At 44.3% G+C, this 17,949-nt stretch overlaps 1 protein-coding gene across 1 annotated transcript; it reads left to right on the top strand.

The window, feature by feature from the left end:
* The first annotated feature begins 43 nt into the window (after positions 1-43).
* On the top strand, positions 44-17,237 carry LOC119374423 (uncharacterized). The gene is made up of 13 exons (XM_037644510.2): positions 44-1,400; positions 2,910-3,116; positions 3,330-3,382; positions 4,339-4,439; positions 6,258-6,393; positions 6,465-6,561; positions 7,381-7,588; positions 9,915-10,148; positions 12,779-12,873; positions 13,847-13,984; positions 15,061-15,221; positions 15,874-16,078; positions 17,016-17,237. The coding sequence occupies exons 1-13, from the start codon at positions 327-329 to the stop codon at positions 17,235-17,237; spliced, it is 2,931 nt and encodes a 976-aa protein (XP_037500438.2). The 5' UTR covers positions 44-326.
* The last annotated feature ends 712 nt before the right edge of the window (positions 17,238-17,949 follow it).

The raw sequence follows: 17,949 nt of genomic DNA, 5'->3' as shown, positions 1-17,949 counted from the left end.
ACGACGCATCGCGCATAAATTGTTTTCTACTTTGCATACATATTGATGATGATAGTGAGCATTTATTTATGATCGTTTCGGTTGACTCGCTACACGTGCTTTCGGGTTGGCACTTGAACAACGACGCGTTGACGTACGGCTTGGCAGGCAATTTGTTTTTTTGCAGCGCTGTAGTGCGCGCCGCCGGTAACCTCGGTTTAGTGTAAACACGCAAGCATGCACCCCAGATAGAAGCGGTGGTAAGGTGTGCAACCCGTCCAACAGGGCTACAACACCCGTATGTGGAGCATCTCTGTGAACTCTGCTCCACATAGTGTCCTTCCGGGATGGAGCTGGAAGATTTCGCTCTCATCACTGCCGGATGCTGCGGTGACAACGAGGTGATCGGTCTCCTAGAAAAGCTCGAGAGGTGTTGGAGCTCCTCGAATCGCGTCCCCGGCGGCGGCGACGGCGATTTGGGGGCCTGGCCTCCTCGCGATTCCGTGACTCGCACAACTAGGCTGGTTCTTCAAGACGCCTGTCTTCGCGTCGCTCAAGGCGGATCCTTTGACGTTCAGAAACCTTACGCGGTTGGCCTGCGCCGACTCGTACGAGCCGTCACACCCGCAGTCTCCTGTCTCCTCCGTGACCCCCAGTCGTCTTGTAACTTAAGCCACTCTCCGGTGTTTGCGGCGACCATATCAGACATCGTGCCGCCGCTTCTCGAGTGCGCCAGCGTACTCGGAGATGACGAACTTGGGGAGGCGTACGACTGTGTTGCCATCGCAGTGGAGACGTTCCTTTCCGCGACTCTGAGCGACACCGTCGAACCTTCGTTGCCGATCCTAAACTTGTGCTTCGAATGCTGTCGAGCCTTGGTTCGAACCGGTGACGAGTGTGCCGCCTCTGGACACCTGGAAAACCTGTCTGAGCTGATGCTAGAGGCCCTGAAAGTCGGCAAACCCGCAATCGTGCCTCAGGTAATAGCGAGATACGTCCCAGAACTCGCTACCGTACGTGAAAACGACTTGCAGTCTTTCATCAGGAGAGCCCTAGAGGTGGTGCGTTCGTTCTTCGAAGCGAACGAGAATGGATATCTGGAGGAAAAGCACTACGGGGGTTTCGCGATATTATGCGGGCTTGCGCAGTACCTGCGACGCACCGTACTTCGCAGCGACAGTTCTGCCACAGAAGTCTGCGACGACCTCTTCTGGCTCATTATCCAGCACGGCTTGGTGCACCCAGACTCCCTGACGCGAAAGAGGTCCATGTACGTCATGAAGCACGTCTTGGACGCTTGCTGCGATGAGAAGTTATCCCACTCTGGTGTTGTTTTCTCTTGGAACCCGGACGAAGCGGCCGAGCTGATGGCAGTTTGGCAAGAACTGTTTCTCGTTCTGGAAGTGCTTGAAGAGAAGCAGGTTCGTTTGAGTGTCACTTCGAGTGATGTACAGCTTCAGTGAAGTCTTGCACGTCTCTCAGCGTGCGTTCCTTTTCCTAAGGCACATCTGGGACATGAAATCTATGTGCTTGAGTTGTGTGTTGTGCTGCAGAGAGCTTCATGTGGTGTACAGTTTCATAGCCTGTCATGTCTTAGTGTGTCTTTTGCTAAGGCCAATCTTTAACACGAAAACCATGCGCTTCACTTTCAATTTGCACTGTACGGACGCCAATTAACTTGCAAAGCCTTGCGAAAGAACAGCTTAAAATCTGTGGCACTTGTATACACCTCTAAGGTGTAAAGACATACGCCAATTGAGAAGAGTTTCAGTTACAGACAATTATAACTGATAGGCTTAAACTTATGCACAAAAATCGTTTGATATATCAGGTAATATGATACAGCCAAACTCCCCTACGACGAACTGAAGTGAAGTTCATTATTTGTTATTGACACTGTAAGAAAGACAAAAAAGAAATGGTGATATTAACTACGGATACGAGCATTTGCATGACAGGTTCCCCGTCTATAAATGAGGTGTTGTTGCTATGAAAACAGCACAACGATAGACTGAAGAGCAGTTTTAGTTTAAGAAGTACGAATAAATCGCACCATTTGTTAAGAAAATGCCTTCTCTTACCATAAGCATAGGTATCGTAAGCTGGAAAAGATGCCAAAGCGAAACACGCATGGAATATCGTTCTGAAGTTCTCACAACATCTTGAGATTGATATAGTCGCATATTGTTACAAGACATTGTCCACTCTTTTTTGAATAATTGTTTACTGGTAAACAATGACTACATCGTATTTCGGAGAAATCAAAGACAACACTCAGCCTAGAAAGCTTCGAGTACTTTTCCTATGCCAAACCCAAATACAAGGGAGACTACATTACTCTTGGTAACATCACAGTGACATACGAGCAGTGACATGCCTGTGCTAGTGCAAACTAATTTTGAGAATCTTAATGCTGAATGTCCACTCCAATTCAAACGATCATCCTGTCATTTGCTTCCATGAAAAGATGAAAAATTTTTGAACACAGCGCGTCGCTGGAGCCAACATTTCGACAAGCAGAATTGTCTTCTTCAAGTCTGCAACTTTGAGGTTCAAGTGGACCTGTCTTCTTCAGTGTTGCAGCCTTGAAGAATACTAGTCCGCTTGTCGAAATGTTGGCTCCAGCGACACCCTGTGTTTAAGAAATTTTCATCTCTTCAAGGTTCCATCTTCCCCGGAACTTCTGCCTTTTTTCAGCTTCCATGAAAACTGACATTGAAATCTCAAACTCTGTCCATAATTGGCAACAGAAAATGTTAGAGGTGCGGCATTCAAAAACTACTGCAGACTTAGCTGATGGGAATCGCCATTCAGCAAACCAAATTCATCATTGACGTTGTTAGTCACCATCAAATCGCTGATGATTCCTGTGACAGCATATGGACGTGTCGTAAATGGGATTCACAAGCTTTAGCGTTGACTTATTTCAGCCCCACGTCGTGAAGCCGATGCTGGCAAAGTTTTCATCGTTCTTGGAGCGCGTGGAGGACTCCTCGAAGGTCCACGTTTCCTGGATTCTCCTCGTGTTCAACCGGATGCTGACGCACGAGAGCCGGACTGTGGTCAAGTGGGCTATCTCCAAATTCACAAGCTCACCTGCTTTGGTGAAGCTAATGTTCGACAGCGGCATGGAAAAGGTGCGAGGGGGAGGGCTATTGAAAATTTCAGCTATACTAGATCTTGAGAATAGCGGCACAATATTTAAGAAAAGTGGACTGACAAACAGCGATACATTACACATTCTCAAGATCATGTAGAACCAACTAGACTGCCGGTACCGTCTAAGCAACAATACTGTTTAGCACATGTAGCAAAGTGCAAGTATTTCACGCCTGCTTTTGTTCTTGCAGTTTGTCCTGGGCCCTCTCATACGCTCCTTGAATGACTGTGCCATCTTTGCAAGGTGTGTACATAATGTGACGATTTTCCTGATTATTCCCAAATTTGTTAGATTGGTACTTTAGCTCTTCGACCTAACCTTACCTACAGTGTATTCACTGGCTTCTGTCCGCATTTTGTAATGTGGTGTAATTCCTGACCGAAAATAACGGTTGATCTCAAAGGCAGTGCAGCTTAACAGAGCATCTCACTAGGTCATGGGACCATATTTACTTGCATATTCGCCAGAACTTGTTAGTACTGAGCAATGTTTGCAAGTCTTGGCCAAAGACGGTTGAATGATTGCTATGATTGCTAATGTTGGCTATCTGCTGTTATAACACTAATATTATCATTCATTCAGTCTCAACCCAGTGATTGAGTTGTCATCTAATATTCTTCCAAGCGGCTAATTTCAACCGGAAGTCCTACTGCGGCATGCTTCGCGCAGTCAAATTACAACCTTGCACTAATTTAGGAATGCTGTGTTATGATAGTTATCTTTTGTCATCAGAAATCACTTACATATTTACCCAACGAGATATTGCAATACTTATGTTGTTGTTTTTTTCTGTATAAACTCTACTACAAGTACTGGTGCTCCAACAAGGCAAAGGCCTTAGTCGAGAAGTTAAGTGTACTCTTCATCTTGCCTTTCTGGAGGTAGCTCTGTAACTACCAAAATAAATCATAGATGAAAATAAATAAGAGTTATTACTGTGCCCTCTGGACTAGCTATCAGTATGCAGTATTGCACAGGTTTCCCACTCACCCTGATTATATTATTTAAAAAATTACGTTCATTTTCTTTCACACACCTTACTGATTCTCTTATGAATTTGTATAACTTCTGGTAGTTGTGTTTTCAAGTATTACTGTAATAGGTTACTGCTTCAAGATGGTCATTACTCAATTATACAAACCTATGTGTAACACATTACTTAAAATATGTCCAATCTAGTCTTTTTCTTTTCTTTCAAGGGAAGACGCTGATCCACTTGGTTCCCCGGCTCGTCTGTCAGAAAGCCTTGAAGTGTTCTTCAAACACTGCCACGACATGCTGTCAACCACAGACAAATTTGGTGCGTAATCTTGACAGCTTCTTACTGTCTGAAAGCTTCTTACTGTGTGTCGATCTTTTTCCCCTCTATTTCTCTTGAGTGCTGGAGATCAGTATTCCAAATAGGTTGGCTAACCGCTCTAAGTAGACGACAGGTCAACTACGTCTGAGCATTTTAATTTATTGTGGGCTGCTTTTGGCTTTTAAAATTGACTATTAACTTCTGAGCCTGCTACTATTCACTTCTACTAATGCTACTACTTTATTACTATTACTATTTATTACTTCTGAGCTTGCTGAACCTTACAAAGAACTAGTAACATGAAAAATAACCAAATATAATGCCACTATAAGACCCAAACAACATAACACACACAATGCACCACGAACGCGGCATGGCTGACATTCAGCTCACCCCGGGAGTCTGTGAGACCAAGCCGCGGAATCGTCCCCACGAACCTCCCACGAGAGACGACCGCCTACTTGTGCACCAAACCCCAAAAGAAGGAGAGGGCCCCCCTCTACCCCCCCCCCCCCCCAATCTACCGACCCCACGTAACCTCACAGCGCCCCTGGCATCACTATGACATGCGGGTGCCATGACGCAAAAACGACTTTACAGGAGGTATGAGCACCCCCACAATCTGAACTGATAATGCCTATGGATAGCATACATCTAGAGGTAGTTACTCGATAAGAATATTTGGGTGAACTTGACCCACCATAATACTATTAAATTGAATACCACGGTATCCCTCTATAAAATTGCCAATTTAGTTACAACTTAACACACTTGTACCTTTATAGCAGACCTTGATTGATGGAAGCCAAGGGAAGATGAGCTAAAATGGAATTTTGTAAAGACTTAATTGTCTTCAACTGTCATTAGCTAGAAGTTTTTACTTGCAAAAAATGAGATAAATGTGAAAGGACACAACATTCCACTGGCACGATGCGAACCCACAACGTGCATGTGATATTTAAAAAAAATTATATTTGGAAAAACATGGGGAGGTACGCAAAGTTAGAATCAACTATCCCATCAACTTGATACGTATTAGTATTGAAGAAACACACAAGAGCAAGAAAAGCTAGAAAGAATAAAAGAATAAGATAACAGAAAAATAATCACTAGCACTATGTACAAATACAATATCTGGCGTACAAAATACCTGCATGTGATATTTATGATGCTATACTGATTGATCCACAGCGAATGTGTTGTTTTCTGTTGTTGCTGTTGTGTGTTGTCTCGTGTGTTTCATTGACTGATTAGTTGACTGATTGATTTGATGTTATTTATTACACTTACTGTGTTAGAAAAAGTGCACACAAGCTGTATGTTATTGCAGCCAATGGCTACTTAGGGCTCCATTGAGGCTACCTATAAGGAAGTGTAATGTGTGCACAGTGAATACATAAATTGCAATGAAATGAGATGATCTACAGGAAAAACCTCTCGTATAAATACAGTCGCACTTTGCACAAAAAAACACATATTACGGACATTGGGGATGAGCCATTTTAACTGATAAAATGTCATAGAATAGTAAAACACAGCACTCGACAATAAGCAACCAGTCCAAATGATAAAAAATGGGTACTGTTATGTGGTTTAACAAAATATAAAACAGTACGCACAATAGAAAACAGATTGTGTTGAAGCTAGTGCACATGTCACAGTCTCTGTGCGTGTTCTCTTTGCACTTTGTTTTTTAGACTTTTGTTACTGGCCAAAGGTTTGCCATTCTTACGGCTCTGCCATTACTGGAGTGTTCATTTCCAGTGCGAGTGTGCGGTTTATGCAGAGCCGATGCAGTTTTTCTTTGACGCAACGCAGGAGGTTTCCTCGAAAAGCTGTTTGCAGCGCTGTCAAAGCAGTCCTGGAACGGTGTCTCCCTCATGTACATCAGCTATGCCCTGCTCGGCATCAAGAAGCAGCCTATCCTGGGTGACTCTGCGCTAGTCAGCGTTGGGTTCGTTGCTTCTCTTGTTCCAGTAGTGCAGGGAATTAGTTGGCTGGTTCTGATGAGTCATGATCTTCCAGGGCAATCATTGTTGACATACAGCGATTCCAGGAGCCCGTGTTACGTGCAGCTGCCCAGTGCTATCTGTTGGTCGTCTGCTTGCGGCTGCTTGATCCCGTAAGTGCGGTAGACTGTGTACGATTTTAAATGGGTCATGAACCACCCTTCGGGCTCAGTGCGAAAACGCATCCTGTTGAGAGTGGACATTGCTATGAAAAGCTCAGCCAAATCTTGCAGTCATGTGCGTGAAGGGGTGCGAAGTTGCCATTTTCTCAGACGCCGTCTTTTCATACGGAAGCCTGTGCTTACTCTCGTTAGAGCTGCCGGCACCTGCTGTTCGACGTAGAACAACAGGTAGCATGCTATTGGGCGATAGCCGACATAAATAAAGAGTGGCGTGTAAATCAGATGCAATCTTGCCATGGAGTGCTGCCACATGCCGACGCCATGCTCCATACTTGGCTAACATTGCACAGTAGCCTGACTCACGCACCTGAATCAGTATGAGAGTGAGCGATTGCCATTCATCACGCGTGCTCAAGGTTATGGTGCGCACTGACGTAACTTCTTTTCCTCGTGCCATTCCTCCCCATTTAGGTTCCAGTGCACTCGTCGAGATGAGAGGAGAGAGAAAATTCTTAAAGTGCACAGCAAATCCCTGTAAGTCCATTCGTTCTTGATGGATTCGAGAAATTTTTGCAGTGAACGATTCATGAGGCAGTATACTATGATACTGAGGTCAGTCGATGATTATACTTGGAAAGGTGGTTGAGGACCCCTTTAGCGCAAATTTTGGCTCCGTTTATTGAAATATTCTGGTAAGGAGATGGTATGGAATGATTCTGGATGGCATGACAGCGTCAAGCACTTGGCTTTGCAAGTGCTGACAATGCCCCTCTTGATCTGCAAGCTTGTTGTGTTTTTGCTTCGTTGCAGACGAAAATGACGTACCACCAGCTCTCGGCCTTCCTGGGCCTCTTCGATCGGGAAGAGGTCATGACGAGAGGCACGGCTCAGTGGAAGGTGACGGTCTCGGCGCTGCGAGAGCTCCTGCTGACCGAGGACTCGGAGGAACCGGGCCTCCGGCCAGCCGACGTGACCAGCTTTCTGGCACACTCAGTTAAGGATCTTATCGAAGCCAGTTGTAAGTGACATGGCGTGAACGGTGCTCCGGCGAAGGAGGCTCACATGCCGAATTTTCCCGGCCGGTCGTCGCCAGAACTTTCGTCTTTGGCATGGGCTGCCGCACTGTTCAGTTGGGTGGTGGTGGTGGACGTGGCTTTTGGGGTAAATGCGCTGCATGTTGCCGGAGGGTTTCCTTTAACTTTCTTTTGTGCTGAGGATTCGTTGTTGACTAAAGTGCATGCACATTTGCCGTCCTTAGATGCATGTAGTGACTACTGGTCACAAACGGACTTCAGTTAAAGACAAACTGAATGTGGGAAGAGTTTTAGCTTGTTTATAAATGGGTCATATTTTAGGAAAAATGCCAGAACACCAGAAGCTCTGATGTACCTGTCATAGTGCTGGTGGAGCTGTCTTGTGACATCAGCGTTAACTACGGACACGGAGTCCTTGGAAAAGGAGTGTCGCTGGTTCAACATTTTGACATGAAGACTTATTCATCTCTGTCAGGGATTTGTTTTAATCCTGTTTGATGACCTCTTGTTGCTTTGAGCCTCCATCTTCATCTAAACTTCTTTCTTGTCGGTATTAACTGGAGCACATAAAAGCATAACTGCAGTAATTGCCTGCTACGGCAAAAGCATCAACTGTAATGGTAATGGCGTAGTATATTTTCTGCTGCCTTTTCCCCCTTTCTGTGAAGACCATGATGCAACACAGGAATGTTTCCAAAGTTGCACAGTTAGAAATGATACAACCAAGGTGCATTAGAAGGTTGCATATCACTTAGAGGGACACTAAAGAGGAAAACGATTCTTCTCGTATTAGTAAATTACAATTTCGCAATACCAAAAGCACCACTCTTACCGTGAGAAGACTCTTGGTAAGTGAGAAAACATGTGAAAGGTCAATAGAGGTGGCGACGCTGCCTTGAAGTTCCTGTACCAACTCGCCATGATGTCATATATTCATAATCATAGTCATATATTCATGTCATAGTCATAACATAGTAAGCTTCAGAAAATTTAATTGAAGCGGTGTGTCCAAAATATGCAAACAGACTTTAAAATTTGTGACATCACTCTGACATTCATGTGCTGAAGTTCCGACACGAAATTCAAACTTGAAACTTTGACCTTGATTTCCTCTTCTGATAATTATAACCAATGGTGGCAAGGTTAATGACAGTAGAGTTCTGTAAGAATAATTTATCTGTCTAAACTGATTTAATGTTTCACTTTAATGTCCATTTAAGGTGTCCGTCGACACCTTTGTCCCATCTGTCCTACATAGTTTCAAGTGCAGGCCAGACAGATTTTGTTCACAACGCTCAACCACTCGGCTGATGGAATGCTGCACATGCGTCCTGGTGGACACTTGTCATCTGCGGTACTGCTTGCGCTTGCAACTTTGTAGTACGGACAAACCTCGTCACAACTATGTCACGTCGGGCCCACAACACCCACATTATATCCAAAATTCTTCATAAGCATAGATTAGTTTAAAGCTAGTGCCTGAAAGCAATATCTAACATGGAGTTCATTATACCTAATTAGTATTTGCTCCATATTCGAGTTTGTTACATCAAGCTTTGCTCGCTACATGAGGAAACAGCATATTGATTTACGTAGTTTGCTATATTTGATGCTCGTTATAAGCATATGTTTGTTATATGCAGATATGGGAGCAACATTGGAACAAGTCTGCATTTCATTCATTATGTCCAATTATATGCTATACCCATCCACTGCAGTGATACACTGGTTATGGTGCTTGCTTGCGGACCCGAAAGTCGGGAGTTCGATCTAGGCGGTGGTGGTCGCACTTCAATGGAAGCGAAATGCTAGATGCCCACGTATGTGCGATGTCAGTGTATGTTAAAGAACAGCGGATGGTCAAAATTTCTGGAGCCCTCCACTGTGGCATGCCTCGTAATCATATTGTGGTTTTGACATGTAAAATCCCACATTATAAAAATATATGCTATACTTGAGTTCATTACATCAGTGTTTAATAGTAACACTTGAAAAAAGCTGTGTTGGAGATATTAGAATGATTTGTTATATCCAAGTTCATTATATCAAAGTCTTAACAGCACTGCCCGATGAAACAGCGCTAAAAGCAGAATGAGGAGGGAGTGGGGCTATTTTGTGTGAAAGAAGTGACACGCGAATGATGCACGCTAGAGCGATGCATGTTTGATGCATATCGAAGAATTAACGTGCACGTCAGCATTCATACGTGCACGGCACCGTTGCATCTCATTGTTCTGGCACTGCTGTTACACCTAGCATCCCGAATCCTCTGCTCTATAGATGCCGTCTCGTCGTTTCCTCTCTCTCCAGGTCACAGCTCAATAACAAACATGACCTGCGTGTGCCGGCTAGCCAGGATGGCCGTGCTGTTCCACGACGCGAGGTTGCTATGTGGCGAGGTCACGTGGGAGAAGCTTCTCGAGGGCAGCATCGAGATCTTGAGCGGGGCCGGCACCAGGCCCTACCTAGCGCGGCACCACACGCTCAGGGCGGCGCAGCTCTTCATCGCCCTCGACCACGAAGCCAAGCCATTGAATGGCGACTGTGAGTTGTTGGAGAACTCTTTTAAGTGAAGCTTTTGTGGACTCACAGATTTTGGTGGCGGCCTCGTACACGAAAAACCCTGCACTGGCGAGCGTACAGAAATGTGACTCTCCAAGGTGTGCCTGTCGCATACATATTTGTATGTGCCATTTTCCAATAATCGACGCTCTCTCGATCGTGGGCCTGTTGGCGATCGGCCGGTCCTGATACGACAGTCTGATCTTTTATTGAGATTGCTTGTCATTTCACGTTGCCACATTTCACTGTTGCCTGGGTATGGGCGCATGACCGTCGTTGTTGCCTTTAGCAACTGAAAGTGTCACGCTTTAAGCACATGGATGAAGGTCTTATTCCCGACACGAAGGAAGGAAAAAGTTAGGACGAAGCATTGCACAATGCCATATAAGGAAAGAAAGAAAAGTAGTACATCAGGCATGCACGCGCCAAGATTCACTTGCCCCCATTTTCCCGATAGGGCAAGAGCTCCTGAACTTTTTTTCTTTTGCGCTGCTTTTTAACTAAATTTAATGGCAATGCACCAAGGACACATACTATGTGGAAAAGGCATGCGGGAAGGACAAGACGCTGTGCTGTTTAACTTTTATAGTCGTGATAGGTGCAGTAAAACGGGTATTTGTAGGGAGCTTGTATACACCAGAGCACGCCTGCCTCGCACCCAGGCTGCTGGCGAGCCGAGCGGATACCCTCGCACCCAGACGCCGGGCTGACGGGGCTGCCAAGGCGCGCGCGGGCTGCACCAAGTAAACAGGGCAAGCTGCAGTTCTGAGGCTTTAAAGTGCGAAAAAGTACCCGTTCACGCCGCTTCAGCGTATAAGAGCTCGTCTGGGCACCACTGCGTCGTCTTTGGATGCCAAAACAAGCAGCGCAAGAAGAGGATATTAGCGTTGTCTGCGACGATTACGACGCGCCACGGGAATAGTGCCGGTGCGGTGTTTTCAGCTTCGCCGCGAGTGGATAACTGTGATTCAAGCAAAAAAACTAGGAGCCGAGTGAAAATTCGCGAGTAAGTACACTAACTGCGTGTATTCTGCAGTGTGATGCCCACCTATTTCATTTTGCGAACCTAATTGGCGTGACACGCAGCTGGGTTGAAGGCAGGCGCGAGCTTTGTGTGGGGGTGCACTTCATACCTTTGAGCGTTTCCTTTGACGAAAATCTAGTGCAAGGTAGTGCTTTCAGCACAAGCAATCAGCATGCTTTGCCACTTTCAACGTAGTATTAAGCTTTAGTGCTTTTGATGGCATCCACGCCTTCGAGTTTTCGTCTTCAAAAGGTAATAAATGGCACGGTGCTCCTCAACAGCTGGCCAGAATTTCTTGCTTTCATTTCAGTGTTTGATATCCCCAAATTTATTTGGACACGAGGCATCCAGCTACATATAATACATATATTGGCACGTAAGTAAACAGTACTCGCGCCAGTGTCCTTTACGTCGCAGGCGTAGCTAACCGGATTAACTAAGAGTAGCACAGTTTCGCTTGTAAAACACCATCGTTACAAGAATAAAATCGCGCAGGTAGCCTCCAAAAGGGATCGCATAACGATACTGCAGGTTATACTCTCTGATAGCACGCTTTTGTGAGCAAGACGCATTATTGTAAGAGCGCTCGTGAAACAAAAGTTACGTTCCGCGAAACTACCAGTAAAACGTACTGTAATTATTACGCGATGCATGCTGAAATGATGAGCTTTCACAAAACTTTGTGCACAACTTGTAATATGGGGCAACAAAACATCGTTTCACTCTTTCACGAGCTGCACTGCAATTACGATTCACGCGTACTACAGCAAGAACATTTTTTTTTACAAATGTAACAGCGTACGTATCTGACGAGGTTGCTTCCGCAGCCCGCTCAGCACGTACTGTATACATTGTGGACTTGCATGAGATGTTCTTGATGTTCCAATAAAATCAGCGAAAATGTCCAGGCTAGAAAAGACGCGAAACACGCTCTTCAACGGGCTGAGTTTCGGGAGTTTCACGTTTGCTGTGTGTAGCGTCTGCTGGCGTGGCAGCCCGCGCACGTTGTTTAGTCGCTTGTGCGATAGATGGCGCGACGCGCGATGCAAATATGGCGATGCGCATGGAATTCGCTGTGTTCTGGTCTATATGTCGTGTGCTGACGTTGGCAGGAAATGTTTGATGTTGACTTTACTCTAACGAGGTTGAACTGCATACACGAGCCATGCGTTCCCAAGTTTGCACGCTTTCTTTTTAAACAATGAGCAATGCAATCGGTGGAAGTGCCCAGTCTGCTGCTGCTGCTGCTAAACGAGCTGGCCGAGCAGAGGTTCAGCACCACCAATGCCAAATCTGTCTGTGCTCTAATTTCACATTAGAGAGTCTCGTAATCATCAGCAAATTTTTCTTTCTGTAAAATGAGGAGGTGACTGTAAATTCGTTTGTGTTGTGCTTCCACACACTAATAAGTAATAATGTAGGTACAATTGCAGAATAGCATAATAAGTATGCTTGTTTTCAATTGAATTATTTGCCCCTTTGCATCACTAACGAAAACCTGTACTGGTTGTGGAAGAAACGTTAAGTGAATAACCTCGAGATTAAGTTGCGGTGCAACATAATGCCTCTTCTTCATCTTTGTTTTCAGCTTCTTTGCAAGAGGAGCTGCTCCTGCTACTTGTGCCACGTTCTGAGGAGATGCACGAGTATATCTACAAGCTTGCCTTTGGCTCAATCAACAGTGTAAGGCAGTACTTCTTTAATACCGTTTGACTTGTAAGCAGCAGAGCCACCTTACTTGTGTCTATATTGTGCACTTATTGTGTACAAGCATAGTTGCTAGGCATGGGCAAATATTCTAGTGAGTCAAACATTCAAACGAATATTACAGTATTCGAATTTGCTTCGACACGAATTTAAATTATCCAAAATTTCAAAGTATATTGGAAATTAACAAATCAACGCATATTTTACCGCATACAACCCCCTCTGAAGAGGTGGTTTCACTGTAGCGTGGGGCTGCTATGCAGTGAAACCACTTGCATAGCAGAAATCCGTACTTTCGCGAAGCGATATTTGGAGGTTAAATGTACATATCACCTACGTCTCGATTAATTATTTTTTAAAGTTTCAAAGCGTGTTATACGGGTTTATATAGTACAGTATAGCAAATTTTGAAACGTAACATGTTATATCGCTTATAACTTGCACCCCACTGCTATTCAAATCCTGCTACCATTCAATGTTTTGAAACAAAAAAGCGGCATTCACTCACACCTGCTTTCAATTCCTAAAAATATCGTGCAAGTGAGTTGGCTCATGGCAAAAATGCTCATATTTGTTCGTAATATATATTTGATATCTGCGCATCTCCAATAGCTTTGCAAGGAAAGGCCATGGTCACGCAAGTTTTGTTTAGCTAACAACGTGGTAAACACAACACTGAGCTGCACTTGACAGGAATTTGATGGTGCGTAACATTTCGCGCCGATTCAGCAAATGTCCGAGGTGGTTTTCACTACTTTTTAAATAAAGTGAATGCATAGCTCGTCACATAAGTCGTATGTCAGGGAGGTGTTCACTTTTAAGAAAAAATTCAGCGTACTTTCTAGGAAACGCACGTGCCCTTTATTGTGTTAATCTTCAATAGTCTGTGTAGTGCAAAATGGGAAGGCATTGGAAATTCATATTTCTTTCTTTGTTTTCTTCATCGCAGTTGGACGATTTCGAAGAGACGCAGGTTCACTACCAGTTCTTGAACATTCTTGCCAGTGAGCGCGAGTTCAACTCCCTCTTCTACCAGTTCATCAACGAGGGCCTCGAGACTTGCAGAGAGAAGCTCATGCAACTAACTGTGAGAGTTTTTGATCTCTGCTTTTTATTATAGCACAGTTTTTTTTCTGTTCCTGCACCTTTTATGTTCAAGGTAGTTCTTTTTAAAAACTGTACTCACTGGTATGGCCAAGGGCTAAATATCCTAGTTTTATTGAAGGCAGCGTCATTCCTGCACCACTTCTTCTGCAAGTTTTCTGTAACAGGGTATGATGCCAACCATATTCGCACATGTATAGTTCACATACAGTGTTTAACCGCATACTACAAGCGTGAGCTAGTTCTTGCTAGTGTTGGCTAAAATGATGGCCAATGTTGGCTATCCACTGTTACAGCAACATTGTGTACATTGAATGTCAGCCCAACGCTTGAGACATATATCGATTTTTAAAGCACTGATTTTTAGGTGTTATGAAATTTTCTGATGTAGTGTTCTTTGTTCCAGTTATTTATGGTATGCAATCTTTTAGGTAGCGATTGGATGTGGAGTAGTGTTGCACTGTGGATACTCTAGTGCTGTCCACTGCACTATACAAGCTGGATAGTTGTCCTCAATAAAAAAATCAAGATCCTTGGATGCTAGTCTCTACTGACACGAGGGTTTAGAAATGCTGTTGTGTTTTAAAGGAGACGGGAACAGATTGTAGGACAGGATGCGATTGCGTGACACTGGGACTGAGTGTGTGACAGTGTGACGGGTCACGTTTCTCTTTGATTTTGTGACACTGTGTGTAACGGCGCTATGTCTAAATAGCAGTGCTGTTTTTCTTTATCTTCTTTTATCGAGTTTTTATTTCTGTGAGCCAATTCGAGATATCGGATGGTTAACTTCCCTGTTTTTTCTTGCGTTCTTTCTTTCTCCAACTCATTTTCTAGATTTTCATTTTCATAATAACAATAATTGTTGGGGTTTAACGTCCCAAAACCACGATATGATTATGAGAGACGCCATAGTGAAGGGCTCCGGAAATTTTGATCACCTGGGGTTCTTTAACGTGCACCTAAATCTAAGTACACGGGCCTCTAGCATTTTCGCCTATTTTCATTCTCAGAGCAATATAATTTTTCTTGACGAGGTTTCACCAAACGTTTTTTCAGGAATCGGAGGTTGTGTCTGTGGAAACGGTGCCTTACTGGAGGTTCCTCCGCTGGGTCCTGAAACGCTTTCCCCGGAAGACAAACGAAGTGGAAGCACTGCTCCTCGAAGTCGTTGCCAAAGGAAGCATCTCGAAGCCAATAACAAGACCCGGCTCTTGGCTGTACGTACACTGCAAACAAAAAAGGGCACCCCCTCACCAGAACCCACTGCAAATTTAGTTGCGCACCAGAATCTGTAAGCAGCCATTTGGCGAACATCCTACCAAAAGAATTTTCAAGTCACTTCATTAGTTGAGGAGTTGAAAGAAATTTAACTGTCTGGTTACCATGCTGCCGGGTGGATAGGCTCACTGTCAGCGGAGACGCACTCCTTTGTCACTACAGCTAGCATCCAAAAACAGTTTACCTTCCCTACATTCTTCGATCTCATATTCTGTGGTGAACCCCGCACCTTCCTTTTTTGATCTCTATTTTCATCACATTGCTTCTCCAGTGGCGTTATTGCACGCTTCACTTTGGACTTTCACTTTCTCTCATAGTGCGGCTTTCTTGAAACGAAGTGTGCACGGCCTTCTATTTGAAATTCCAATAGCTTTCACACTGCGCAGTTGTCGCATACTTTGCAGACACGATCACCGCTGAGTGGCCTACGTGGAGCACTTGTTTGTTTGCGATGCTAAAGCCTGGTGAGAGTAATGTGGAGGTGCTTCAAACTGATGATGTTGAATTGATTCGCTTCATTTTCTGCACTCTTTGTCAGTCCATCTCGAATTCACTCGCTGTGTTTCCTCTCTCACACTTGCACCTCCGCAGCATCCAGGACAGAGTTGCCAAGTCGCGCTGGGTGGCATTTGCGGCCGCGGTGACGGAGCTCGTTTGGGAGAGCGTCTCCAAAATTGCCCTGTCGACCGACGAGCTCTGCAACAGGCTGATCACGGAGGCCATCGAAGCCCTGGAGACGGCGTCGCAAAAGTCGTGCCTTCACATTCTGAAGGCGGTGTCGCACGCCCTGTCGTTGGTAAGTGTCAGTTGCTTGAGGGGCTTGAAGTGAGACGCCTTGAAGTGCTGAGGCTCTGAGTGAGGCAGCGATTTTTGTTGACATGTGTGTAGCATCCCTCTTGTTTGCTGCTAGGCAGGACAACAGGGCTCATGGGAAACGGAGTACAGTCGAACTTTGCTGACTGAAAGTAGCATATCAGATATGATCACATTGGATCTGCTGCAATTCTAAAGCATTCTAAGCGAGTATTCACTTAGACACTAGAAGCTATGGCAGCCAAGGTGACCAATGCCCGAAACCTTCCCCAAAAAAACCTTGCTTTAAAGGAAACATTGTATATTAGCCATTGGCTAATACAAAAAGAAAGATTTGAATAGCTCAAAACAGTTGTTATTAGAATGGTACCTGTGAAATGGTTCCATTAAAAAATTATCTAAAGGCCTGGCTTGTATGCATTAAGTGGGATAGAATCTTAACTGTAATGTTGTAATGAGTTCCACAGTAGCTTGACTGAAAATTTGGCAATAGATTTGCCATTTGTCCTAGGTTTTGCCAAAACCTAATTCATAAGTCCTAGTATTGATAATGTGAGTTGCTTTTGATAGAAGTCAATAAGGTGGGCATGGCTTGTGAAACCTGGCTGCTAGAAACTACAGGGAGTGGGAGGTCTTCCACCAATAGATTTATGAATAGGTATTCCAAGTGAGTATGTATTTATTTCGTTTTCCGGCATGATAAGACCTTGCGAGAGCCAAACAAGGAAGATGCGTCTGATATGCGGCTGCCACGTGTGATAATGCAAATTGCCTGATTTTGGGTATGTTGCAGTGGGAATGGAAAGCCATTCATAATATTGGCTTTTTGTACATGTTCTATACGTCACGAAATGATGTTTGAATAAGATAACTCAAATTGAATTGAATAGGCTTGTGCTTGTTGTGCTTGTGATCTACAGGTCAAGGTCGTGGATGCCGACCTCCTGTCCAAGTGCCTGAAGGCCTGCTGGCAAAGTTGCAAGGACTTGAAGAAGAGCGACATATTCCGGCCGGCCGTCGAGTTGTTTATCGGTTTTGCTTTTCAGCCCGCTCTACTGCAGCCCTACCGTGGACGCCTGCTGAGTCATGCAAGTCTTTTTCAATTTTTCGAACTTCATTTATTTGCTGGACTAGAAAAATGAGCGCTTTTATTTTGGCACGTATAATGGCTATGTGGTAAATGTCTAGTATGGGCTGCGGCAATGCCTCTTCCGTTGGGATGCATGCTGTAGGAGCTTGGCATTGTCATTCGTATTTTCCAGCGGTACAGTGCGTGAAGTTGTAATAATTTATTTTTAAATTTGAGAATTCATATTATGTTTTTCTTGGCAAGTTATGAATGGTGCTTAAGTTTGAGCCACTGAAAAGAATAAAAAGTCAGTGAAGCACAGATTTGTTTCCAGAAAAATGTTGCAGAAAAATGAGTAAATTAAGAAATCTTCATTGAGGCTGTGACTTGTCACTAGTCGGTCATTTTATTTTTTTATAATTAAAACTTGTTCGAGAAAATATACATTTGCGATCAACTGTTCAGTTAGCAAATGAGCTCAGTAGTAGAAGCCTTCAAGATAGAGGAAAGTTCGTGATAGGCAAAAATGGTTGTTTGCTTAATTGTTGCACGAAGGTACAAGAGAATCCATATGAATTTCTCGGAAAGAGAGCATCACATTTGACAGAGAACTCATCATGGTCTGGGGTTCCAACCCAGGAACAATGTTTTTCCTGTCTGGTCTCAGACTTTGCAGCATGGCCAAAATAAAACAGCATCATAGAGGAAAACAGTAGCCAGCTTTTTGTGGTGCCAGCTGTAATTCAGGCCATCTCGTTTACCGGTTTGAATCGTGTGAAACTTCG

Source organism: Rhipicephalus sanguineus, chromosome 11 (genome assembly GCF_013339695.2).
Source record: "Rhipicephalus sanguineus isolate Rsan-2018 chromosome 11, BIME_Rsan_1.4, whole genome shotgun sequence".
Lineage (NCBI taxonomy): Eukaryota > Metazoa > Arthropoda > Arachnida > Ixodida > Ixodidae > Rhipicephalus > Rhipicephalus sanguineus.
Note: the sequence above shows the minus strand (reverse complement) of the source record. Positions and strands in the feature narration are given on the sequence as shown.

Excerpts from the sequence above, each read along its gene's own strand:
- LOC119374423 (XM_037644510.2), top strand. The coding sequence starts at position 327 with ATGGAGCTGGAAGATTTCGCTCTCATCACTGCCGGATGCTGCGGTGAC. Across the intron at positions 3,117-3,329 it reads TCGACAGCGGCATGGAAAAG|TTTGTCCTGGGCCCTCTCAT; the intron begins GTGCGAGGGGGA and ends TTGTTCTTGCAG. Across the intron at positions 3,383-4,338 it reads GACTGTGCCATCTTTGCAAG|GGAAGACGCTGATCCACTTG; the intron begins GTGTGTACATAA and ends TTTTCTTTCAAG.